The 26,591-nt window shown below is 34.6% G+C and overlaps 2 protein-coding genes across 4 annotated transcripts; one reads left to right on the forward strand and one right to left on the reverse strand.

The window, feature by feature from the left end:
* The first annotated feature begins 257 nt into the window (after positions 1–257).
* LOC101210129 (beta-galactosidase 10) lies at positions 258–10,513 on the forward strand. Its single transcript, XM_004147284.3, has 19 exons — positions 258–536; positions 612–707; positions 785–897; positions 974–1,040; positions 1,148–1,240; positions 1,415–1,558; positions 2,497–2,585; positions 3,043–3,148; positions 3,254–3,341; positions 3,428–3,546; positions 5,071–5,235; positions 5,328–5,536; positions 6,022–6,128; positions 7,539–7,648; positions 8,206–8,313; positions 9,141–9,251; positions 9,390–9,601; positions 9,700–10,030; positions 10,122–10,513. The coding sequence occupies exons 1-19, from the start codon at positions 384–386 to the stop codon at positions 10,233–10,235; spliced, it is 2,535 nt and encodes an 844-aa protein (XP_004147332.1). The 5' UTR covers positions 258–383; the 3' UTR covers positions 10,236–10,513.
* Positions 10,514–12,134: 1,621 nt separating this feature from the next.
* Positions 12,135–26,371, reverse strand: LOC101209882 (cyclin-C1-1). Of its 3 annotated transcripts, none has more exons than XM_004147283.3 (9): positions 26,221–26,371; positions 26,026–26,132; positions 24,676–24,715; positions 23,552–23,596; positions 22,994–23,112; positions 22,770–22,884; positions 21,558–21,608; positions 18,014–18,161; positions 12,135–12,868 (listed from the first exon to the last, which is right to left on the reverse strand). In XM_004147283.3, exons 1-9 carry the CDS (start codon positions 26,250–26,252, stop codon positions 12,764–12,766), a joined length of 762 nt encoding a protein of 253 aa, XP_004147331.1. In that variant the 5' UTR covers positions 26,253–26,371; the 3' UTR covers positions 12,135–12,763. The 3 variants fall into 3 exon arrangements, with proteins under 3 accessions (XP_004147331.1, XP_031736853.1, XP_031736854.1); XM_031880993.1 differs by having other exon boundaries at positions 17,980–18,161; positions 26,221–26,289; XM_031880994.1 differs by lacking the exons at positions 24,676–24,715; positions 26,221–26,371 and having other exon boundaries at positions 26,026–26,138.
* Positions 26,372–26,591: the final 220 nt, after the last annotated feature.

Genomic DNA, 26,591 nt, shown 5'->3' on the forward strand with positions numbered 1-26,591 from the left:
TAAACACAAAAAGGTTATGATAGGACATACAAACTTAAACATTCTTATTATTGAAAGGAAAAATCCCAAGTTCTAACTAGCTTTTTACTAGGTTAATAAAATACAAACTAGCTTTTTAGATGTTATGTTAATAAATGCATTTACAGAACAAAAGTAAAAAAAAAAAGGTTAAAAAAGAGTTGGATATTTAGATGTTGATGTGGTAGTAATATCAATGAATATTATTCGAGAAGAGATGGCAGGTGGTGTGCAGAGTGTCACTCCCACCGTCACCGCAGCAGCACATGTGTGTGTTGTTTTTCCTACGCCTTTGATCTGCTCTGCCTTTTGCCTTAAATACAATACATTTTCAGAAGTTAGTATAGTGGACATTGGGTAATGCAATGACTTTGAAGCTCTCTTTTCTTGTATTATGCCTCTTTCTTCCTCTTTGCTTGGCGGCCAATGTCACCTATGACCGCCGTTCCCTCATCATCGACGGCCACCGCAAGCTCCTCATCTCTGCTTCCATTCACTATCCTCGCAGCGTTCCTGCCGTGAGTTCATAATAATTTAGTTTACTCTATCTACTGCTTTCTCCATTTTATAATTAACCTTTTCCTTCCTCTCAGATGTGGCCAAGTCTTATTCAAAACGCCAAGGAAGGAGGTGTTGATGTCATTGAGACTTATGTCTTCTGGAATGGTCATGAACTCTCTCCTGACAATGTAAGGCAACCCCCAAAATTACTTCCCTCATTTCTTCCATTACTAACTCTTACTTACTTTACTCTCTTCTTCCTCAGTATCATTTTGATGGTCGATTTGATCTCGTAAAATTCATTAACATCGTTCACAATGCCGGATTGTATCTAATTTTGCGCATTGGTCCCTTTGTTGCAGCCGAGTGGAACTTTGGGTAAACTTTACTTGAACTTCATCTTTTAACTAACCTTCAACAAATTCAGTTTTAGGCTTACCCTTTCTCTTTCCAGTGGAGTACCTGTTTGGCTGCATTACATTCCTAATACTGTATTTCGAACAGACAATGCATCTTTCAAGGTATGTAAACTGACCACTAACACCATTGATGTGTTCTGTTTTTAACGCGCTTCATTTAACTGTTTCTCTGTCATTGTGCCTCTCCTTGTGACTATGCGGGAGTTCAGTTTTATATGCAGAAGTTCACTACATACATAGTGAGCCTAATGAAAAAGGAGAAGCTTTTTGCTTCGCAGGGGGGTCCTATCATCTTGTCTCAGGCAAGTACTTTCGCTATTCTAGCCATAGATTGAGCTGGTTTTTATCTCATGCCTGCAACCAAGTGCTTTTTGATAGAATGTGAAGACTTTCTTATAATGAAAATTGTTTACAAGTATAGTGTAAATAAAAAGCTGCGTGCTGTACTTTTGTAATGTGTTATGTTTCTCATGTAGGTAGAAAATGAGTACGGGGATATAGAAAGAGTTTATGGAGAAGGAGGGAAGCCATATGCTATGTGGGCTGCTCAAATGGCAGTTTCTCAGAATATAGGCGTTCCATGGATAATGTGTCAGCAATATGATGCTCCTGACCCTGTGGTTAGAGTCCCCTTCAATGATAACTTCTTTTGTCTATTTAATTGGTTAATTCACCCTTTAATCTAAAGGCTTAGGTGGATGGTTTATGATAAATCTAATCTTATATCACTGTTTTAACATTTCCTTCACTTGTGGGTTTGAAAATTTGCACAATGGCCAACAAGTAATAAGTAGGAAATGACTTTTATGGAGCTTGAACATAGGACCATCCAATTTACTAACTTGTTTACGTACATGTTTTATTATAAGGGTAAATGATTGTTTTCCACATTCCAGAAGCTAAAACCAATAAGCTCAACCATCTACAATGAGCTTCATAACTTGTGTTCATCTTGCCATTATTTAATATTTCTGGTTTATGGCATGATGTTTCATATTACGTGTGTTGTTACATTGCAATGGAGTTTTTTTTAAAGGATACGAGTCTCGGTATTATTAATATTGAAAATAGAGAGACAAAACTTAATGTACATGAGGGTTATACATAGAGCAATAAGGGAGGAGGATCAACGGGCGCACCCAGGCATCTCAACTAGGTTGACACCCCCTTAGCGAAAATAAATGGCCACAATACAAAACGTGAAAATAAAAACCCATATACAAGGTTTCCAAAAGCAATACAATATCAAATCAAAGGCCAGAATACAAGGCCAAACATTACAATGGAGTTCCAGTTATGTTTTGTACAATAGCATAAGTATGTAGTATTTGTTAAGAATTTGTATGATGTATTCTTGTTTTATGCTGGCTGAACTTTGGCATGTGCACAATGTATAGCTTCATACGAATGAGCAGTACTAGGTTCTTACTTTCTATAATAACGATGTTCCTGATACTTGAGATTGTCCATCCATATACTTTAAACTAGTAACATTTGAATAATTGAGATTAACAATATTTCTCTGCATCAAGATGAATAGTTTTCGTCTGCCTTCCAGATTAATACTTGCAATTCATTCTACTGTGACCAATTCACTCCTAATTCTCCAAACAAGCCCAAGATGTGGACTGAGAACTGGCCTGGATGGTAATATAATTTTTATCACTTGATCGTTTAGTCTGATTTCATTCTTGACTAAGTAGTTTTTCTTATTATGCACTTCTTTAATATAATACATTCTACTTTGTATAATTAGTTGTTTTTAGTATAATCTGAAAATATTAAAATATTGAAATATTTAGAATAATTTAACTGTTAAAGTTAACCATACTAAATGATTAATTCTTACTAATAAAACAGACTGTAACTTCCACGGATGTATTTGGATTTTATATTTTACTTCTAGTTTTATTATTAGTAGTATTATCAAAGTTGATTGATATGAAATATTATATGCAAGCATCTGAAATATTTGTCTCAAAGATTTATTTAATGTCTTTTTCTGGATGATCTCCCCTCACGCAAATGAAACAGAAGAAATTCACATATTGCTTTCTGCTCCATGCTTTATTGATATAGTTATGGCGGTTTCCATATTTTCCAGGTTCAAAACATTTGGAGCAAGGGATCCTCATAGGCCTCCCGAGGACATTGCTTTCTCAGTTGCTCGCTTTTTCCAAAAAGGTGGTAGTCTGCAAAACTACTACATGGTAATTGACTTGTTTTACATTACTATTTATTAATTAGACCGTGTTCTATTACCATTGTCATTCTAGCAATTTAACCAGATCTCATAGAATAATATTCTTCTTTAGTATCATGGCGGAACAAATTTCGGTCGTACTGCTGGTGGGCCATTTATTACTACAAGTTATGACTATGATGCACCTATTGATGAATATGGTAAGATGTCTTCTCTACTTTTGATTAGTTGAAAGTTGAAACCAGGTAGTGCATCATGATTTACATGGTTTTTTGAACAATTATAGGTTTGCCTAGGCTTCCAAAGTGGGGACACCTGAAGGAACTTCATAGGGCTATAAAGTTGACTGAGCGTGTTCTGCTTAACAGTGAGCCAACATATGTCTCATTAGGTCCCTCTCTAGAGGTAATATTCTTCCATGCTGCTTGGTGCTTATTTCCATTTTTTGCACTCAATATTTTATTGAATGTTTAAGTTGGTCAATGGACTAATATATGTACTGGATAAGAAATATTCCAAGTCCAAGAGATCAGATGTGCGAATGCTGGGGAGAATGCATCTTCAAACTCAGAAGTCAAGCTAAACAAAATTGCTTAATTTAATTTATTTATTTTTATATTTGATTACAGATAATATTTCTGTTATGCATAACACAGCCTGAATGCAAGGGTGGAAAGAGAACTCCCTCCCTCAGAAAACAACCAAAACAGCTCTAAGAGAACTTTCTAGTTTATTTGGATTATGGACAAGCTGTAATTACTAAGAATTTACTATTCTTAGAGCACTGCGAAGAAACTATGAATTGAGTTTGCTACAAATAGAAGCACAAGAAGACACCCTATCCTAAAAAATACTGCAGTTTCTTTTGAGCCACAAGTTCCAAAGCAGTCTGATCGCCATGGCCCATAAAATCCTTTTACTGCTTCTATGGTTCCAATCTCCAAGGATCTCTTGCAATCTGATAGAACTCAAATCTATTGAAAGATGCATGATAATGAAAATACCAAACAAACCAAGTGTTTAAGGTACTTGGACCCTCCCGATCTTGAGATGCTCTCAAGCCTTACTTCTTATTCCAAATATTGCTCTTCCCTATTAACTTTGTATTTAAAACCAAACTTCCCTAACAAACTACTTATCTATTTACTAATATACCCTTAATGTCCCTCTAACATCATTCCTATCATAACTAATCATCGATTCTGTTTTTGCAAACAAAAGAAGAAATTGAATCCCTTAATTCTTTTTACCATCCGATTGCTTCGATCACAGGCCAAAGTGGCAAAAGAATGGTAAATGATCAAATGATCAAGCACTCCTTCAGCCTAAGAAAGACCACCTTTTTTGGAAGCCAATTCTTCCAGACAGTATTGAGAAAAAACGATTTTGAAGAGAAAAAATTAGAGTTATCTAAGGTTTAACTTATTCCTTCCCTCCCCCTAGCCAGATAAAATCAAACAGACCCACCAAACTGCTCTAACTTGGAATCTTCAATCAAACAACCCCCTCCTAAAGTTTAAATCCAACCATTGCCATCGGCCATCCAACAGTTCTCAACCTTAGCCTCTTGTTTCATGGAAACACTGAACAGATCCAGAAAAGAATTGGACAAAGAAGAGTTTCACACCCAAATATCCTTCTAGAAACTTTGAGACATTATGTATTCTCATATATGCCATGTTTTCTGCCTGAGTTGTCCTCCCTTTGATTTTGTGCTACCTAAAGTCTTTAAAATTGCAGTGACCACTTTGGTTATTTGGGTGAGACACTAGCAAATATTTTGGATGAATAAATGAGTTCTCTATACTATCTTTCCTCCCTCTAACATTGACAGTAAAGTCGAATAACCAGGTTATTTATTTATCTATTTATTTTCATCATCATTATTATTTGGAAGACCTTATTCAATATTTTACTGGTGAACTGTAGGCTGATGTCTACACCGACTCATCTGGAGCCTGTGCCGCCTTTATTGCTAACATAGATGAAAAAGACGATAAGACAGTCCAGTTTCGAAATATTTCATATCATTTACCTGCTTGGTCAGTTAGTATTCTGCCCGACTGCAAGAATGTAGTCTTTAACACAGCAATGGTATGTCCTGTTTCAGAAAAAGATCCTCTATGTGTCATTGCTTTCGTTCTATGTACTTTCAATCTGTTATCTGGACCTAACACTTTCTACAGATTAGGTCCCAAACAGCTATGGTTGAAATGGTTCCTGAAGAACTTCAACCTTCAGCGGATGCAACAAATAAAGACTTGAAAGCCCTCAAATGGGAAGTCTTTGTAGAGCAACCTGGAATTTGGGGTAAAGCTGACTTTGTTAAGAATGTTCTGGTTGACCACCTCAATACCACAAAAGATACAACAGATTACCTGTGGTATACGACCAGGTTTGTCTTTCTTTGAAGAGAGAACTAAAACTATATCTAATTTATTGATTCACTATCATATGAAAATGGAATAAGATGATAACGGAAGAGCAAATATTTGTCATTCATCATCATTGCTTGCATTGTTTCATACCATTATCTAAGCAAAATATTCCTCCAGGGTTTTCTTTTCTTCTTCTTCTTCTAATCAAGTTTTCCATTATCTTTTATATGTCAAGGACTGAAGGAAGGAAACTACTTTTAGATTATATTTATTTATTTATTTCTATTTTATTCATTGGTGTGGAAATTTTGTAGTTGTCTTTTTTTCCTTTGCCAGTCCTTCGAGTAGCCTGCTTGTAAATGATAAGTAACCTTTCTGAATCTTTGTTTTATTGCACGTTATTTGTGGTCTTGAATTTTGGGATCATAATTCATCAAAGTAAGGTATGCATGGACAAACATGGGAGGTTGTGTCAATCACTGATAATTTCCTTTATTGGCAGCATTTTTGTAAATGAAAATGAAAAGTTTCTCAAGGGAAGTCAACCAGTTCTTGTAGTTGAATCAAAGGGTCATGCTCTTCATGCGTTTATCAACAAGAAACTGCAAGGTGCTTAATTATGTATTGAATATCACGTCTTTAACTTCATATTCAATTACTGGCATTCTGATGCATGTTAACTAGTTTCAATTTATAGTCATCTGCCTCTTTTAAATCCCATTCTTTGCCTTCTATTTTGACTGTATCTTTAATAAATTATAGTGAGTAGATTTGGATGTCTGAGTTGATTAGTCATCACCTTTTAATTATGGTTTTATATAGACACAAGCTCTCAGAGGACATGTACATACTCTTCCTCAGCTGTTTCTCTTCCTTTCTTTTTAATCATAGTTGAAAACATGCATGACATGACAGTTATGGATTGTTTGGGGCCTTGAGTTGAGACAGAATGTCCAGAGTTTATATGTTTGTGTTTGGAGTGCAAAGTTGAGTTCATATATTAGAGGTATCCGGTACAATTTTTTGAATATTAAATAACATGTTTTTATACCTATTTTTTGTTTTAAAATTTTTTTATTGAATAATTTCTACCTATCTTTCCTTGAATAAAATATGGATTGCATTTTTTTCTTTTTTCTTTTTCTTTCTTTTTGGTGGTTTAATATGGTATCAGAGCAGGTGATCAAGGAGGTCTTGTGTTCAAGCCCTTGCATTGACGTTTCTTTCCCAATTAAAATTGATTTTCACTCGTTGGGCCTTCCAAGTCCACAAGTGAGGGGAGTGTAATGATATATAAGTAAATTTGCCTTCAACTACTAGCTTAAGCTTTTGGATAAATTGGTGATTTAATAAATATGACTATCGTACTAAGCTTCTAAGAGATGGGGCCCTTTCTAACTAATAATCGAACTAACCTTCTAACTAATAATCAAACTAAACTGAACAATGTTGTCCATCTCCAATAGGAAAAGAACCAAGGGTCATAGTTTATCCAGAACAGATCTTTGCAGGATTATCTTACTATATCTAAAAGTGGCTAAAAGAGAGAATCCTTGTCTACGCATTTTTCTCTCCACTTTTTTACATGCCCACATTGCTCACGACCTCTCATATTTCACGTGCAATGTACACAGTCAATTGTTAGTAAACTAAACATACTATAAATAACATATAGAGATTTCTACAGATTATTATTATTTTTTCTTTATTTGTATGGAAGCAAAGTATTAGAGTAGTTTATTTAAGAGATGCATTAGTAGTTCAAAATTTATTGACCACTAATTAAAAAGTTATTAGAAATAGTACTTTGTTAATTTTATTTTTCTTTTATCTCAATGAAATTAGTTATTTGTTGAATGATGACCCTTGACATGAAATTACATAAGTTGATATTTATCATGTACTTCTTCCCTTAATCTATTTTTTCATGTATAGCATAGATTATGGAGTAGATCATTCTAAAGTTTCCCATATAATATTTTGGATGCACGAATTAACATATTTCACTACCTTGTACAGTTAGTGCAACTGGGAATGGTTCAGATATAACATTCAAATTTAAGCAAGCCATTTCTCTCAAGGCAGGGAAAAATGAAATTGCTCTACTAAGCATGACTGTTGGTCTACAAGTGAGTTACTTCTTTTTCCATTATCTCGGGCTTTCATATTGTCTCTAACCGAACTGTACACAATTTTTAATTGAAATCATACTCTATTTTAAGTAGATGAGGCAATCGAGTGAAATTATGATGTTTTAAAGCTCCAGGGAGATGTTGTCTTTGCCTAAGTTGCACGTCTCTTTTTGGGGGCTCTGTTTCTGTACCCAACCTTTGAAGCCTTTTTGTGGTTTTCTCCTTTTGTAATGATTTTTTTTTGGTTGCATGTTTCTAATCTTTTACTGGTCCAAATGAAAAAGAAGACTCATCTGCACGATAGATTTTCTTTTTCTATTGTGAAAGAAAAATCGTAGTATAAAATTCAGGGCAGTTGGGGCGCTTCTTCACATTGATATAAGCAATAACAGCATCCTTGTATCTTTTAATTATAACTCTTGTAGAATCATGCTAATAGTGTAAATAGTTGCAAAAGTCGCACTAACTCTTAAACAGTCGACTAAACCTCATTCGAACTATATGGGGCTACTTTTTCACTTTTGATAGCTTATTGTTCTTTATCTATACTGCAGAATGCTGGACCATTTTATGAGTGGGTTGGAGCTGGACTTTCAAAAGTTGTTATAGAGGGGTTTAACAATGGCCCAGTGGACCTGTCTTCCTATGCTTGGTCCTACAAGGTAGCTCTCATTCTCTTATATTAGGTTGATATATAATTAAATTTACCTTTACCCATAAACTTAAGCTATTGGGATATTTAAGATGGTGTCAGAGTAGCGAGTTCGAGTTCATAGAGGTTTTGTGTTCAAGCTCTTGCACTGTTATTTCCTTCCCAACTAATATTCATTTCCGAATATCTACTTGTTGGGCTTTTCACTTATTTTAAGCCATGAGTGAGGGAAGTGTTAGATGATATATAATTAAGTTTACCTTCATCCATCAACTTAAGCTATTAGGTCAATCGGTGATTTAAGGTAGGTGCTTAAGGCTGAAAGTGGTTAAAGCACAACCATTTAGGAATCATCAAATGTACAACTTAAAAATTATGGATTGAACATGACATTTTGTCCAACTTATGTTATTTTACCAACTTCCCTACTTCTCATGCACCAGATTAACAAGCTTTCCATATTTGTGATGTAATATTCTTTTCTTAAAAAATTAAAGTTCACACCTTGAAATACTAAAGGAGGGGTGTTTGGGGAATTGGAATATAATTAGAATTACTGGAAATCAGAGTGTTGGAATGCTTGTCGAATTGAGAACGGAACATAAATGAAATTGTAAAAAGTGAGAACAATAGAAAATAGAGTTTAATTGAAAACTGTCGAAACGAAGTGACTTTAATATTACAACTTGGGCTCAAAACGCTCGATCAAAACATGAATTTTTTATTACATTGCAATCCATTCCAAATACATTATGGGAGTCCAAACACCCCCTAAGTGGGCCTGAAAGCTTTTGAAGGGACTTGGGAAACAAACATTATAACTTCTGCAATTTTTAGATTGGGTTGCAAGGTGAGCACCTTGGTATTTACAAGCCAGACGGGATAAAAAATGTCAAATGGTTATCATCCAGGGAACCCCCAAAGCAACAACCTTTGACTTGGTACAAGGTACGTATTTGACTTATGATCATACATTTTTCTGTGAGAAAAGGTTCTGTTGTTATCCATGTTTGGTGGAAAAGAGGAGTTATTCCTTTTCTTTTTGTTTTGTTTGTAAAACATATTACATGATAATCAATTTTGCAGGTTATTCTGGACCCTCCATCCGGAAATGAACCCGTTGGGCTGGATATGGTTCATATGGGTAAAGGTCTGGCATGGTTAAATGGGGAAGAAATAGGAAGATATTGGCCCACGAAAAGCTCTATTCATGATGTGTGCGTTCAGAAGTGCGACTACAGGGGCAAATTCAGACCAGATAAATGCTTAACCGGATGTGGAGAACCAACCCAACGGTGGTATGTCACGCAGAAAAATCCCCTTTCTTGAAATATTATAGATCAATTAATTTTTAAAAAGGAAATAATGCCAAAGTTTGTCTAACCTGACTTTGTAGGTATCATGTTCCAAGATCATGGTTCAAGCCATCTGGAAATATTTTGGTGATTTTTGAAGAGAAAGGTGGAGATCCAACACAAATCAGATTATCTAAACGCAAAGTCTTGGGCATATGTGCCCATCTTGGAGAAGGGCATCCTTCGATTGAGTCGTGGTCTGAAGCTGAAAATGTAGAGAGAAAGAGCAAAGCAACAGTCGATTTGAAGTGCCCTGACAATGGTCGAATAGCCAAAATTAAATTTGCAAGCTTTGGAACTCCACAGGGAAGTTGTGGATCCTATAGTATAGGTGACTGTCATGATCCTAATTCTATATCCCTGGTTGAGAAGGTAATAGTTTACTTTATTCTCATATGCAGTGGTTTTTATCTCTGTTAGTTTACAGTTTGTATTAATTAAAGATGTTTGCTCTTATGTGCAGGTGTGTCTTAATAGAAACGAGTGTAGAATTGAGTTAGGAGAAGAGGGGTTCAACAAGGGTTTGTGTCCAACTGCATCTAAGAAATTAGCAGTTGAAGCAATGTGCAGCCAGTAAGAAACGACACATTCATTCATACTGAATACGAAAATCTTATGAAATAATGTCATCCACGTGTTGCTTCCATTTGTCTTTTTGTTAACCATGTTTATGAAATATGAAAGAAGGTACTGCTTCCCTAGTTCCTTGTACTAGAAATATCAATGTCTATTAAATGTTTTTGGGTCAAATCCTTGTTCTACTGAAGTGGGTTCTGTAAGGAAATATGAGAGCTGAGAGATGTGTAATATTTAACGTTTGAGCTTTAAGTATGAGTTGCAAACAATTTTTAAAAACAAAATAATAATAATAATAATAATAATAATAATAATAATAATAATGGTCTTTCCGTTGATTCGGTTTATAAAAAATGCGCTTGCAGCAGAAATTCTCATTTCTAACCGTGCTAGTCTTGGAAACACACCTCCAAAGAAGAGACTTCACTTGCAACTACTACTCTAGCAGCCCTATCATTAGTAACTAGTTCAAGTTTAATTTTGGTGTATGATTAATAAGGGTGTATTTTGCACTTTTTACAAATATTTTTATAAGACACGTATTCAAGGTGTATTTAGAGGAATCTGTATCAGCTACATTTAATTTTAAACACAAATTCAGATTCTCTTTCCCTCACATAATGTATCCGTGCGTCAAAGTTATGTGATCTCTCTCTATATTTTGTTCTTTGTTGAATACTATAATTCTTTTTCTTGCCATTTTAGAGGCGGTGTCAAATATTAAGCATAGTTTAAACTTAATCTTAAAAGTGGGAGTAAAAAAAATTTATATTATTCCTGTCTTTTTTTTTATAGAGAAAGACCATAAACAAATAAGGAAAAAATATAAACATAAATAAAAATTAATATTACAAGAGATAAGAATTCAACTCTCCTCAAATCAGATTTGTAGATATCACCCATAACTAGCTTTAGTTAACATATTGGATTTGGAATCTTATAAAATCTTTTTTAATAAAAAAAGTTCAATTATCTTATATTATCCTTTGAAGATAAATATCGTATTTCACATTTGAAATTATTAAAATTGGTAAGTCATACCAAAATTCAATTTACATTAACATGTATATATAACTTTTATTTTTATTTTTTCTCGAATTTAAATCAAAGATGTAGTCTCAATTTTATCTCAAGATTGAAGGATCCTATTTATCTCAATTTAAAAATCGGTCATATTCTAAATTTTGGTGCATCCACAAACTAGACCTCAGCAAAGTAAAATTTCAAACTCATGTAGTAATTTCATAGTTTCATGTGTCAAATTGAGTAATAAAATATCTTTGATTTAACTTTATATTTTTATATTTTTCAAGATTCACATCTGCACAATCCACATGTATATGAGTAGATCAATCTTGAAAGGAGGCATACATTGAACAAATATTTGTTAACCAATAACAAATTTTTAGGTCATTTACCAAATTAATAACAAAAAAAAATACAAATAATTGAATTTAAGAGTAATTAAAGATTGATATATATTTTAAATTAAAATTAAAGACATAAAATTAGTCGATTACGATGATATCACGTAGTATTCATTATGACTATTACATCAAGTTAATTATTTTTATATAATTAAATATTTATTTAGACTAATGTTCAATTACAATTGTTTGTTTGGTCAGAAGAGTCCTCCGAATATTCGGGTCTTGGATTAATGATCCATATTTTTTTTTATTTTTCTTTGTGGAATATGAATAGAGAAAAGAGGATAGGCTCATTACATTCAAAAAGATATATGGGAATTTCCCAGAAATAATTGCAATAATTGAGCGTGAGAGCCAAATGAATCGAAAGATTCATGTTTGGTTCGGGAAGGGATCGTCGAAGTTTTGAAATGAATGGAAAGACAATCTACTTTCATTAAGTGATTTATTAGATAATCGAAAACAGAGGATCTTGAAAACAATTCAATCCAAAAAATACTCAAAATTTAGTCAGATGTTAGATCAACAAAGCCCACCGACCCTATAAATAGGGAGTTTTTCAATTGAACATGGACATAAAATACAAGAAAATTTTTCAGAACTAGAGCTTGAAGCCGACCACCACCTCAACGATCGAAGTTTCTTTGAGGTCGACCACCACTTTCGAAATTTGAAGTTCCTTTAAAGCCGATCACCACCTTCAAAGATTCAAGATCTTTTGAAGATACAAGTTTTCTTTCCAGACTCCAACTTTATCACGTACTTCGCTTTTTAAAATCAAGCATAGGCACAATCAAGAGAATTCACTATGTACGTTTCTCTGGCAACTTCATGCAAACATATCTTAACTACAAACTTTAATAAATTTCTTCATTTATAAAAATACACGTCGATATTGATATTTTATCGATATATAATATAGCCAAAATCTTGTTCACTATATTGCCATCCAGATTTTATTCCTTGGCTACGCATGAGCCTTGATAAGCATAGAGTTGGGACAAATTCCTTGAGATAACAACCGTTGTGTATTCACATATTAGAACCTAGCTTGCCAAGATATGACAATTTTTTTAAGGAACTACTATCTGTTTCACGTTCACGACTTCATTGGTAGCTTGCCAAGAGCTGAAATAATTCTCTCCTCAGTTATCGTTCTGTGGTTTTCATAGAAGTCCAATATCTCAATTGAGATATTCTTGACCTGCAATAAGAAAAAAAGTGAGTATAATGTTCCTATGCAAGAGCATTTATCAAATTCCATCTATTTTGTTGAACAAGATAACGGAAATTGAAGAAAATGGAAACAATTTAGACAGAATAATGATTGAAGAAGTATGCGATCACGTACGAATGGATTAAAAAAACATTAAAACCCTTCTTTCAATTGATTGCTTGGGAGCGTAAAGGAAGAAAACTTTAGTACTTCTAACCTGAAGATTGTGCGACCCAATCTGAAGCATGATGAAGAAGAAAGTGATACGCATGAAGCCCAACCCATGATTGTCTCAATCTATTTTGCTCAACCCACATATCCTAAACCTTCTCTTTTCCAAATAATTTTTAGGGGTTCTTTTATTCAAAATATTTTTGTTTAAGATGTAGGACGGCCATATCCCATTGAACGAGCTTATTTTATTCCTTGGATGTTTCATTTTTTCTAAAAACTCGAGGATGGGTTTTCCTTTTGGAAGGGTAGAATAATACAAAAAGAATAGGGGTTAATTGGATAATATTCTAGGTTTATTTCCCTTTTACCCCATTTGTAATAAAATTTTATAAATTCCTTTTTTTCCTACTACTAATAAAACTCTATAAACCCAAAACTTCATAAATGGGAGTATTTCGCTTTGGCATGAAAAAATTTAACACTTTAGGGTTTAGGAAATTAAGAAAATATAATGGTTGGTGGAAACTCTTTTCAATCTTTCGTGTGGCTTGGGCCTTTGGAGACACCTTCAGCCTTAATGAACAGCAGCTTTTATGGGAAAATCTAGGCTTTCATGGGAGAACATGGTTAAAGCTTTGCTTGCAGATTTGTGGTTCAACCAACCATGATAAAGAAATGGGTTGGTTGAACCGTTTTGAATCAGCAGCTCGCTTCAGCTTGGTGCACTCTCAGCAAGGATTTTGAAGACTTCAGCATTAGCTTTGCTTGAACTAGAGGGCTTCTATTTGTCCAGATAGCTTGAATTCGCTTTTGTTCCAATCTCCTCCACTTGTCCAACTTCTTGATTCATCTCCCTTCGATATCTTCCGCTTGTACGACGTATTCTTGGAGTCTTCTTCCACAAATGATCAACTCCACATCAAGGTTGCAGAATTGAGCAACTCCTCTTCAAGTTTTCAGAACCGAGCAATGCTTCTTCACTTCTTCAACAGATCATCCTATTCTTCTCCATTTGAACGTTTCTTTTCTATATTACTTTTTCCCTATCGGTTGGGTTTGTGGTCACCACCAACTGTGATAAGTTTTAATCTTTTTTTTAATTTTTCAAACTACTGACTTACTGATTTCATTTAAATGGTTTAGATGTTAATATTTTGTTGGTTTTCCTTTTTTAATTTTTGAAGAATGGTTTGTTTGTTCTTTTTGAAATGGAGACAAGCTTTTTTTATTAATGTAAAACTCAAAGTACAAGAAAATTATACAATAAGAACAATAGAGAAGAAAAAAAGAGAGGGGATCAGAAGACGTATCCGTACTAGTGCCAACATCTTAAAACAAGAAAAATCCAAAGACCAAAAGAAACTCTTGGTACAACAATTACAACCGTGCAAAACAGCCAAAAAAGCAAGAAAAATAACTGAAGAAAAAAAACAATACAAGAAATGAACCAAAAACAGAAAAAACTGGTTTCCCAAAACCAGCGGACCGGTAGAACTTCGGAATATGGAAGATGCTGGAGGATCAGTAACATAATAATCATAAAACTTAGTGGAAGAAAGCCCAGTTTATTCTTATCAAAAAAAGAAGACAGCCTAGTTTAAACTATAGAACTTGAAAGGAGTAATCATTAGATTACAGACTTAAAGAGCACCGGAAAGTACCAGCCAATGACCCTAAAGCTCAAATCTTTCCATTTTAGATTCCTTTAATTGTGGTAGTAACAAAATTGCAGAGATGGAAATACATCCTAAATTGCTCAAACCAGAATAATACCATAATCTTTGACTATGGACACCAAGTCCTTCGGAAAATCTAAGGATTTTAGAGGGGAAGACCAAGGGGCATCGACTAACGCGGCACAATCAGCTTCAAAAAGAACATTTAAATCCATCCCTTCAATCTCCGCAGCAGCCTTATGATCAGGACACCTCAAGCCCGTTGGCTCTTCACTACTAACACTGAAGGGTGAGTCTATCTCCAAATCTATCTACTTCTTGGTGGAAACAACAGAATGACAAGGGGAGCCTCGTAATAACGTTACCATTGTGTTGGGGTCCATGAAACTGGAGAAATTGAAAAAATTTGGAGCAGGAGAATCGGTTACTGACCTGTTGAGAGAATCAAAGGCTGGTGTGGAATTTTTAAAAATCACTAACCATAATAGTACCACCTATAGAAAAGAGAGGATTCAAATATTTGAAATCACCAAAGTTCAGAAAAATGTTTTCCCTTTTAGGTCAGTAATCTCAATCGTGGAAGGTACAAATCCACAAGATTCTACTTAACTTGAATCCTAGCTTCACTACAGTTGGTAAGAATTAAAGTGTCCATGGCAATGCTTTCAAGTCCCCAAAAATGATCCTCCCTAACCTCAAAGGTTCTCCCACTCCAATAATCCAAAGGGAGGTTCTTTATTTTGAGCCATCCTCCATAACCTTTCATGGTGAGCAACCCACTAAATTTGTGTTTATCTCATCTTTTGAATTTTAGATGAAAATAGTCCATCGCCTGCCATTTTCCTTCATTACTGATGAGATCCTTTATCGAGCCTTGGTCAAGACTAAAGAGAGCATTCTCATCAAATAAAAGGTTGATAACTATCTTTGCTAGAAAATAGTTGTCTAACATTTTTCGAATCTTCCTCCAATCGTTAAAGGCAAAGAGCAGAAACGATCTAGAGGTTTTCAAAATTAATTGGGATAACTTCAAAATTCCTAATTACCCATTGCTTCTGCTTTTTGGTATTCAAACTTGAGGAAGGACAAGGGCAACCTTTGCTACTTTTGTATTGGCCAGCGCTACAGAACTACTGCAATCCCCTGAAGCTTTCTTTGTGATAGACACGTTGCATTTTTTTTGTTTGGCTTTATTTGCATAACTCAGATTGCTTTCCATAATAGTGGGAATGTGCTTCAACTGATTTCTAGAAAACCATTTGACATATTCCTCCCTACGACAGAAATTGTCCGATCCCTCTCTTGACATTCTCATTGCTCTGAGAAAAGGTATCAGATCTTGTACTAAACATCTCATTTGCAACTATGTTTCTTATGATAATCTCCCTCCACATTTCAGAACTTTTACAGCAAGCCTTGACTCTACCATAATATCGAAATATATCTACACTGCTTTAGAGTGTCCTAAATGGTAAAATGTTGTCATGAAAGAGATGAAGGCTCTCGAAAAGAATAGAACTTGGGAAATTTGTGCTCACCCCAGGGACACAAAACTGTGATACAAATGGGTGTTCTCCCTCAAATACAAAGCAGATGGTACTCTTGACAGACACAAGACAAGTCTTCCAGAGCATGGTTTGACAAATTCACTACCTTTGTCAAGTCCCAAGGGTACAGTCAGAGGCACTCTGATCATACTCTTTTTACAAAAGTGTCCAGCACAGGGAAGATTGTTGTTCTAATAGTTTATGTGGATGACATTGTTTTGACCAGAGATGATCAGGTAGAAATCAGTCAACTAAAGCATAGAATGGGTGATGAATTTGAAATCAAGGATATAGAAAATCTGAAATATTTCCTTGGAATGGAGGTGGCCAGTTCTAAAGAAGGTATCTCCGTGTCTAGAGAAAATACACCCTTGATTTGCTAACCGAGGCAGATATGTTGGGATGTCGTTCCGCTGACACTCCTATTTAATTCAATTGTAAACTAAGAAACTCCAATGATCAAGTTCCAGTTGATAAAGTACAATATCAGCGCCTCGTGGGTAAATTAATTTACCTATCCCATACTCGTCCTGATGTTTCCTTCGCTGTGAGTGTTGTCAGCCAGTTTATGCAGGCTCCTTATGAGGAGCACATGAAAGCTGTCAACAGAATTTTGAGATACTTGAAATTTAACACATGGTAAAGGGTTGATGCTCAGAAAAACAAACAGAAAGCTCACTGAGGCATATACTGACTCGGATTGGGCAGGAACTTTTGTTGACAGAAAGTCTACGTCCAGTTATTGTACCTTTGTTTGGGACAATCTTATAACTTGGAGGAGTAAAAACTAAGTGTTGTGGCCGGGAGCAGTGCTGAGGTCGAAAACAGAGCTATGAGTTTAGGAATATGTGAAGAAATTCGCTTACAGAAAGCTCTGTCAAATCTTCATAAAAAATGTGAGACACCATTGAAGCTTTTTTGTGATAATAAAGTCGCTATTAATATTGCTAACAACCCTATTCAACATGATATAACTAAACATGTTGAGATTGATCGGCATTTCATCAAAGAAAGACTTGGCAGTGGAAGCATATGCATTCCGTACATCCCTTTGAGTCAACAGGTCAATGAGGGTGATATGGATGCATAAACCTAGTTGAAATATCCAAATGTATTTGTTGATCCCTAGCTTTCAAGTTTATTTTGTATCTCCTTGTATTTTGAGGATTAACCTCTTTTCATTGACATTTTCATTTTATCAATGAAAAGTTTGTTTTCGTTAACCTTAAAAAACAAAATAATAAATAAGTGGATTTTAAGGATAAATCTCTTCCATTAAGAGAGTGTTTTGATTTTGCTCAGGTCAGAGCTTCTTCCATTAAGGTCCTCCTTTAAGGATATCTCCTTCCACCCATATTTTTCTGTTCAAGATTTATGTTTAAGTTAGATTGCTTTCATTGTTGTTTTGTTTATTTTTATTTTAGTCTCATTGGACATTATTCTCTTTTCATTGATTCAATAAAAAGTATCACTTCATTTTCAGAAACAAAAAAAAAAAAGACAAAATCAGGTTTGAATCAACTAGACTCGAAGCTTCTCTATGGTGTTCTCTTACTAATCACTTTTTTGAAAAATTATCCCTAGGTTTTCCTCAATCAAGGTATAATCCTCAGTTATAAATAATGTGAAATTTCTCTCTAAAAATTACAGCAGCCAACAAACTCAATGCACGATCCTAACAACAAAAACTGAATTGACTCACCACGTTCACATAATTTAGCTTTCAATAGACTCACCACGTTCATATCGACATGAAGTTCTTCAAACCATGCAGTTGTGTCTTTCTCTCTTAGCACACTAGCAATATATATGCAAGCCAAAGCTATCAAATAGGGTGGATGAATAAGAATTAGATCCATCTTGTAGGTGTCGTTCACAAGTCCCCTATACAAATTGAGTGTTAAAAATCCTCAGTTATCAATTAAGTGTTAAAAATTTAAAAAGTACGTGAACAATTGGATAGTTACTCAAAAAGTTAAAAGCAAACAAAAATAACCACAATAAAACCAATGCCTTTTTTAGATTATAGAAACACTGCACTAGATTCCCGACGTTGTACAGAATTGCCCTTAATCGAAAAGGCTCGATTTCAGAACATTGGGACACTTCCACTTCCCCTACCTCTTGGTCTCTTAATTTCAGAAGATTGTTGGAGGTTGAAATCTCTAATTTCCAACCTCTCCTAGCATTGGAAAGGACAAGATTATCCAATGTTGAAGATAAAAGAAACTGGTCACGGGAAACTAATGGGTTTTTTTTTCAGTAAAGTCATTCCGTAAGCACTATTCTCATCTACATCTGGATAAATTATTGAAAGCAATAAACACGAAAACGAGGCTTACGTGAAAATCCGAGTATCGAAAGAAAAACCACAGTATTATTATTCATATTATTTTCTAATGATTTACAAAGGTACAATAGGGGAGATTAAATAGAATACACACAAAAAAGAAAAACTTTTTTAAAAAAGGTTTATGGTAAGTCTTTCCATAAATAATTTTTTCCATAAACACCCACAAATTCTAGCACTTCCCCTCAAATTAGGACATAAATATCAATGAGAACTTCACTCACATTGTCTCCCTAAAGATGGCTAGCGGGAAAGAAGGTTCGATCCTCACAGAAGGTAACATTCTTAGTAATAAAGAATTTTCTGGAAGGTGGATGAAATCATTTATAATCGTGCTAATGAAGGGATACTGAACAAACACACATGTATGAGCCCTAAAGGTAAATTTGGTCTAATTAGGGTTGATAGTGAATTAATTGCATGGGCATCTGAACAGTCTCCGTTTTTTAATGTTGCCAAACCCAAGATCTGTTGCAAATTGGCAGCAGGGCCCACGTCTGTTGATTATGCTTTTAAAACTCCAGTAGACGAAGAGCCACAAGTGAGAGGAATAAAGAAACAAAGGCCCACTTAATTACTATTAAGAGTAATTGTAATTCAGTTGCTGAAGATTTATTGAGAGAAAAAAAGATAAAGCTTCTTTAAATAGTATCATGAATAATTATGATATATGCTCCAAAGTAATTAAAGAAAACTTTTCCCCTCCCACCCAACGACTCTCTCCATTTCCGACCAACACATCTCCACTCCCTTCAGTTTCAAGATTCTACAAAAGGCCTATCAGCAAAATGTAGCAAATTTTTTCAAGCTTCGAAAATCCTCACATTATATTCGGAAGCAAACATCCTTCAATAACTTATGGACAGCCTTTGAGTTTAATGATGGTTGTGCTCTCAAAGTTCCACTTTTAGCCCCTTCTCGGATTCACCGTTCTTAGCCATCTATTTCATAATGCAATCCATACCTTTTGGAGGTATGCAACTCCCAAAATTCAGACCTCTAATTGCCTCATCAGGTCAGTAAACTCAGTTTCTCCTACCAAGCAATTCAATTATTTGAAACTTCCCAACTCTAACTCTAAAGTAAATTTGATGCAAGGCTCTCCTTGTCTTGCTACCAATTACTCTGAAAAGCTTCCCATTGAGACCTTGGATTCACCTTTTAGTGTCAACAGTGAGGAGCCTTTGGGTTTCTTTAACGTTTTTTATCACAAGTGTAATGCAGAAATTGAAGGGTTTTGATCACAAGGGTAATGCAGAAATTGAAGGGGAAAACCTCAATGCCTTATTTGATGAAGCCGTCACCCTTCCTTTCAAAGTACCTTTGGAATTGCCTAAGGATCTGCCATCCTTAGTCAATGATTGTGGCATCATCTTGGTTTAAAGAGACAGCTGACTGGAGGGTTCTTGACAGATAAACAGGCTGCATATGGACAAAAAACTAAAACTAGTGGAAGAGACAATCAATGGAAAAATTGTTTAGTAGAAGGCCATCTTATGGATAAAGGAGTGAAGGAACCTTACATAGCACTTTTGAAAAGCAAAGAAGGCAAATATTGGCCTAATTAGCCGTTCAGCCCTCCCATGTTGTTAGACTTCCAATATTATTCCAATATAGTAAGAGAAAGTAGAAAGAGAAGTCGGAGAGAATGTTAATGTTTCGTGCATCTCATCTTTGGAAGTCTTCATTGCAGAAATTATGGTTGCTCTTCTAATATTTCTCAAGTCTATTCTCTAAGATTATCTTGTTCATCATGAATCATGTTATGGTCGAAAAAGGTGTTGGAATCTATTAGAGTGGCTTACGGGAGAAATATTTTGGTGAATATTTTTAATACTTCTACTCGTCTGGGGGATGTGTTTTCAATTGGAACATCAAACTTTGTCTTTGAAGATCAACATGGGGTGTTGAGGTGTTGCAAAAGGAAGTACAACCTTTTGTTGATGCTGATATTTTGAAAGATTTTTTTGTGCCTTTTCTAGGTTTTGGACTACTTTGGCATGATAGCTTTGAGATCGCCGGTTGCATCTTGGAGTTATTTCGTTATGCTTTGTATTCAGATCTTTTCGTTTTGGTCCTATTTTAGTTTCATTTTTTCTATTGGTTATCATCTTTTTAGCTTGTTCTTTGCGATTGTTTGTTTTGGTCCTTTTTTTCCCTTGTATTGGTAGTTTGTTTGGATGCTTTTTTTCTTTTCTAATTTTGCTCTTAGTATAACTCTCTTGTACTTTGAGCATTAGTCTCTTTTTCCATTATTAATAAATAGGCTTGTCTCCGTTTCAAAAAATATAACCATTTTTTCTCAAAACATGAGTGAGGTTGCATCATATAGCGACACATGTTCACGACTTTTGACTTTTACTCGGCTAACATGCTCGTCGATTAGAGCGAGTTTTGCAAAATCGACCTTCCCGTACTTGAAAATTTGAAATTGTGAAAAGCACCTTTTGCGTGTGGCATGTGCGCACCACTTATTGCTCATAGCACATATGAGCCCGCAAAAATACTCATAAACTAAACTATTGATAGAACTACCCTAAAATAATTGGTAGTCCTAGTACATTTTAAATAATGTATATATGTTTTTATGCTTTTTTCTATCCGTAAGTGTTGGGGCCAACTTAAGCGCACCTCGACTAATCTCACTAGACAACCCGCCTGACCTAACAACATTTAGTTGCATACATGATTTTATGCTCAAACTTCTATAGCAATCACATAGTACTTGCAATTAATGGCTAAAACTTATCTATAAGGACAACAAAAGGAAAAAGGTTGTGGTACATTGCACATAAGAAAACCACGGTGGTCCAAGTTTTTTCACTCAAACTTCTATAAACTTTGAAACAAAGAAGTGCAAGAAAAAAAAAGCTAAATGATAAGAAGCATTAAGAAGCATTACATGAATAATGCATCCATAAAATCCTTACCAGGTCAATTGAGTCATATTTATGTCATTCAGGCCTGCATCTTGGAGCAACCTGCCATTTTTTTAGGGGGAGAAGGGTTAGGAACTAGGATAAACAAGAGCACGATTCTAAATATATATGAAAAGGCATACAGAAAGGGAAAGTTAACAAAAAGGACAAGAAAAAATAGCATAAACCAAAAAGATTGAAGTCTAAGTATGTGTTTTCTAAAAGATTTAATTCAGAGGTGCTTATTGGGCTACTCGCATTTGTCTTTGGTCAACAATCAACATACTAAACAGGAGGGGGAAAAACAAAAACAAAAAAGAGCAAAATGCCATGGTTTGACAAATTTGCTCTTTTGTGGGATTTCCTTGTGAGTGAATTTGGAAGAGTCTAGCCCTCTCGAAAAGCTAGGGGTTACATTATATTGTTGCTTGCTTACAATATTATAGCATATTTTCATATAATTCTATCTTTTGGTGTTCTTATTTGTTCTTTGTGTCTTTGAGTATTTCCTTGCTCGGTTGGGTACATAACAAATTGGTATCAAGGTTGTTCTTTCTTGGGTACTACTTTAATTTGTTTGGCAGTGGGGGAAGAAAAACCATGGACATGGGAGTGGCTGTGTAAACAGAATGCTGATCATAAACGTGAAGCAGCAAAAAGAGGAGAAACTCTATGGACATGGGAGCAAATCAAGAAATGGATGGCAGACTGCAAGCGAGAAAGAACGGGAAGAGAACTCTGGGAGAAGAAGCTGCAAGAATCCAGAGGAGAAGAAGAAAATGGTTCAAAAACAATTTGACAAATAGTCAAAAAGTTATCGCCTCTAGGATGGACAACTTATTTGTCCCAAGGAATATAATTTTAGATAGAGTCAACCAAGATTCATCAATTTCCCATTTGACCTGAGACCGCCTAAAATTTTTCCATCTTCCATTTGCAGCAAGTATTTATCAGCAAGGAATGAATTGTTAATAGAAAAAAAAAAAGCCTCAAATAACTTTCTTAATTTAAAACCAATCATTGCACGAAATTCCTATGTGTGAGGCTTCCAATGATCTATGGAAGTGTCGGGACCCCTATTAGATGCACCCTAGGTTTTTCAGACCAAATTCGTAATTCAACTTTTTCTATTCTATCAGTGAAAAAATAAAAAGTTAAGTTTCCTTCACAAATAAGGCTGCAACCAAACAATAGTCAACTGTGCATAACAATATGATTACTTACTGAGACAATGCACGATAAGGGTGGAATACCACCAAATAATAGTCAAGGGCTTCTAAAATTTTCATTTCCATTTCCAATATATGCTTGATCTCATACTTGTACTTTTCATCAGATTCTGCAGGGCAAAAACCACAGGTTATAGCTTTTCGCAAGCTACTAAGGACATGTTCTATTGAGTGGAAGCAAATAATTAAATTATAGCATGTCAGAGAAAAAATTATTACGTATTTTTTTAATGTAAAACACTAGAAGTCTAGCTTGCACTGTGCTTTCTTCTGCTTTTGAAGCCAAATATAGGCAGGTTGGAGTCACTAATCGTGGATCGTATTCTGTCATACTCTTTCTGGAAAAAAAAACAATTGCAAACAACTTCATTAATGTGCTTCATAAAAAATTGAAAGACTAAGATTTAGAAATTATATATGGATTTAATAAAATGGAAATGATGAGGGAATGAATTGGCCCATCCTTCATTGATGAATTGGTAATAATTTGTCCAGCCTTGAGAAATATATACACTATATATACATACATACATACATATATATATATATATATATATATATATATATATATATATTAAACATAGTTGTCAGCAGTTGAAAAGTTTTTGGAATGGCTCTAGAAGTAGCACTAATTGGCCAATGGTTAAGAGTTATCTATCATCACAGAAACATAAATTACCAAAAAACCAAAGGAAGGACAAGAGGCAGGTAACGAAACTCCCATGCCAGCAGAACAAAAACATTCCCATTCTGTAACAAAATTCTACTGTACTGTACCTGGTGTAAACACGTCTCATATATGTAATAGCAGTTGCAACAACCCTGAAAATATGATTGAAAGTCGTAAGAAAAACTTGCTTGTTGAGATAACTGTATAAAAATAAATACAGAATGCATAAAAGATCAAGAATACATATGCTGCTCCCTGAAGAAGCACATAAGCTAGGTGAATTTCTATTTGAATACGTGAATTAATTTGAAACAAGAAACTTCTCGTTGATGTAATGAAAAACTCTAAAAGATACAAACTTCCAAAAGAAGAGAAGGTACCAATTACAAATACAACCAAATAGAGATAAGCTTTCCAACAACTTCGACAGACATGCCTCCTTCAAATACTGAAAAAATAGTGGCTACTACAAAAACCACCAAAGAAAACCAAAAGTACAACCACCAACTAACTAAGCCCAACATCGAAGTTGTTACATTCTCTACATTTTTTACTTCAAATGAGGAATATCCATAACTTTGTTCAAAGATGGTTCACAAATTGCCGAAGGACAGCGACAAAATACTGGTCTTTACTTCCCATTACCTATTCCTGAAGGTATTTGGAAAGATTTATCTATGGTTTTCATACTTAGTCTTCCCAAGATTCAACAAGGAAAACAGAATCAAAGAGAAAGATAAACCAAAGTGGAAGAAAGAGAGAAAATGAGACTTGAGAGGGACAGAGAGATTCAGAGAAGAGAAAGAGTGACTGTGTGAGAGAGAGAGAGAGACAATTGAAGAGGCATAGGACGTGCTAATGGCGGCATTGGTGCGTTTGTGTTAAAAAATAATTAATATTTTTGAAGTAATAACCTAAATGCATGGTTTAGGTTAGGAGTTCGAAAATTAAAAAATAAGAACAAACGAAGTGCAGAGGGTGCGTTAAGCACAAGCCTCCGTGCTTTGGGAAGGCATGAACCTTCCAAACATGCCTCACATTGAAGAAGCAAACCAATGCAATTGAACCTGATGCTTCAATGTTAGAAACTCTACCCATCTCATAAAACATAAGACATAAATTATATTTTTATTTTGATATTTTGAGCACTTTCAACGCAATTGTAGACAAGATCCTATGACATTATGACAAAGAATGATATCATAAAAGAAAATGGGCAAATCATGGCTACCTTTGTCTAACTTTCACATTTTGGGCCAACTTCAATATATCTGAAACAAAAGAAAACGAGAATCAGAGAACAACCTATTCCCTTTTTTTTGTTTTTAGCAAGAACAAACTTCTCATCGGTAAATGAGAAGATGGAAAAATGTTCGTTGACAAAAACTTAAAGAGACTGAAAAGAAAAATCAAACTAATAAAGAAGAGATCTCTCCAAGGGATGGTTTGTCCACTAATCCTTCTTTGAGTCTTCTGTGTAACCCTTATCTGCCTACAAGAAGGTCAAATTCTTTCCATTTTAGGTCTTATGTGGGGTGTTAACTCTTTGGATCAGATTCAGAGACTATTATTTCATTTCGTGGCCACAGTGGTGCATTCTTTGCATAAGAATTCTGAACTAGGATAAAATATAGAATCTTTAAGAGTGTGGAGAGATTTTGATCCTTAGCTAGATTAAACGAAATGGCTTTTGGAATTATTCGATACAGAGCCATTTTCTTTCACAACTATGGAAATTTCATGACAAATCCCAAAACCAACATATGTCCACTTGCTTTATCATCAACGTGGTTGAATGCAAAGTCTCTGACTGTGTGATAATCTAGAAGGGAAATCCAATCTTGCATCTCCAAGCCACTGAGATTTGCTCTTAAATTAAGGTTCCAAGTAGCATTTGGAGGGTTCCAAACTTTACCAATAAAAAGGTTCTTGACCCTTGCTATTGAGGAATACATAAAGTCTGGGGAAAGTAATTGAAATAGAACCAATTTGCATCAATCAATTTTCCCAAATTTTGGTAATAGCATTATACATGAAAATGCTTAATTCTGGAAGTCAACACATCCTTAAGTTTGAGAACGTCTCTCCAAGGCTCTCTAGATTTCTTCCTATTGGGTAGGGACCATCAACCGCCTTCGAAGGCATTAAACTTAGCATCCACCACCTTCCACCAAAGAGCCTCCTTTTCTGCGGCAAACCTCCCAAGCTTTTTTTTTCTTTTCCTTAAATAATATTTTTTTAAAAAAAAAACCCTTTTTCTTCTTCTTGATCTTCTTATTCTTTTCTTTTCTTTTCTTGTTTTTTTTTTTTTTTTTTTTTTTTTTTTTTTTTTTTTTGTTTCTTTTGCCCCTACCTTTTGACATGGGTAAGTTGGGCTGGAGATAGATGGGGTATCGCCCAGTATCGGTTACATATTTCTCGAAAATGTCAGTCCAAAGAACAAAACTACTTTGAAATGAAGAGAAACTTATTGCGTATTTAACTTCAATTTCGAGAACCGAGGGAGAAAAAACACGGCAACCATTACGAGATAAGAGATGTGTTAATCAAAAAGAAAAGAAGACAGGAAAAGGGTAATTACAATTAGCCATATGCATCTTAATGAGCTTGAAGTCTTCAAGAGTGATGCCCCTATCTTTATCGAGCGATTGCACCACATCGACCTCCTCTTGGTCCAGGAGTTGTTTGCTGCAGGTTACATTCGCACAAAGAAATAAATAACAAAAAAATTATACAAAATATAAAAACTGTAAGAATCAGTTAAGCAGGACCATACTAGTGCGATGAAGTCCAGAAGTTAGCTGCCATGCTTGAACAAAATGCGCGAGTTCCGTCTTTTTGGCACCGCAACGAGATTTTATAGTAGTCGGTGTTCACATAAATTCATCAATAAACTTATAATTTAATAATTAATTACTTTTTATTCCAATAAACTTTTTATAATTTAATAATTATTTATTTATTTGAATATGATTCATATAAACACATAGATTATTTAATTTAAATAAAAATTCAAATTAAAAAACAATGAGATAATTAATTTATTTGAATAAGAATTAAATAGATAATTATTTGAATGAGATTAATATAATATTCCCTAAAATTTGTCAATTTATAACTCCATTTTTCATTTATACACACACTTTT

The sequence above is a fragment of the Cucumis sativus genome, chromosome 2 (genome assembly GCF_000004075.3).
Source record: "Cucumis sativus cultivar 9930 chromosome 2, Cucumber_9930_V3, whole genome shotgun sequence".
NCBI lineage: Eukaryota > Viridiplantae > Streptophyta > Magnoliopsida > Cucurbitales > Cucurbitaceae > Cucumis > Cucumis sativus.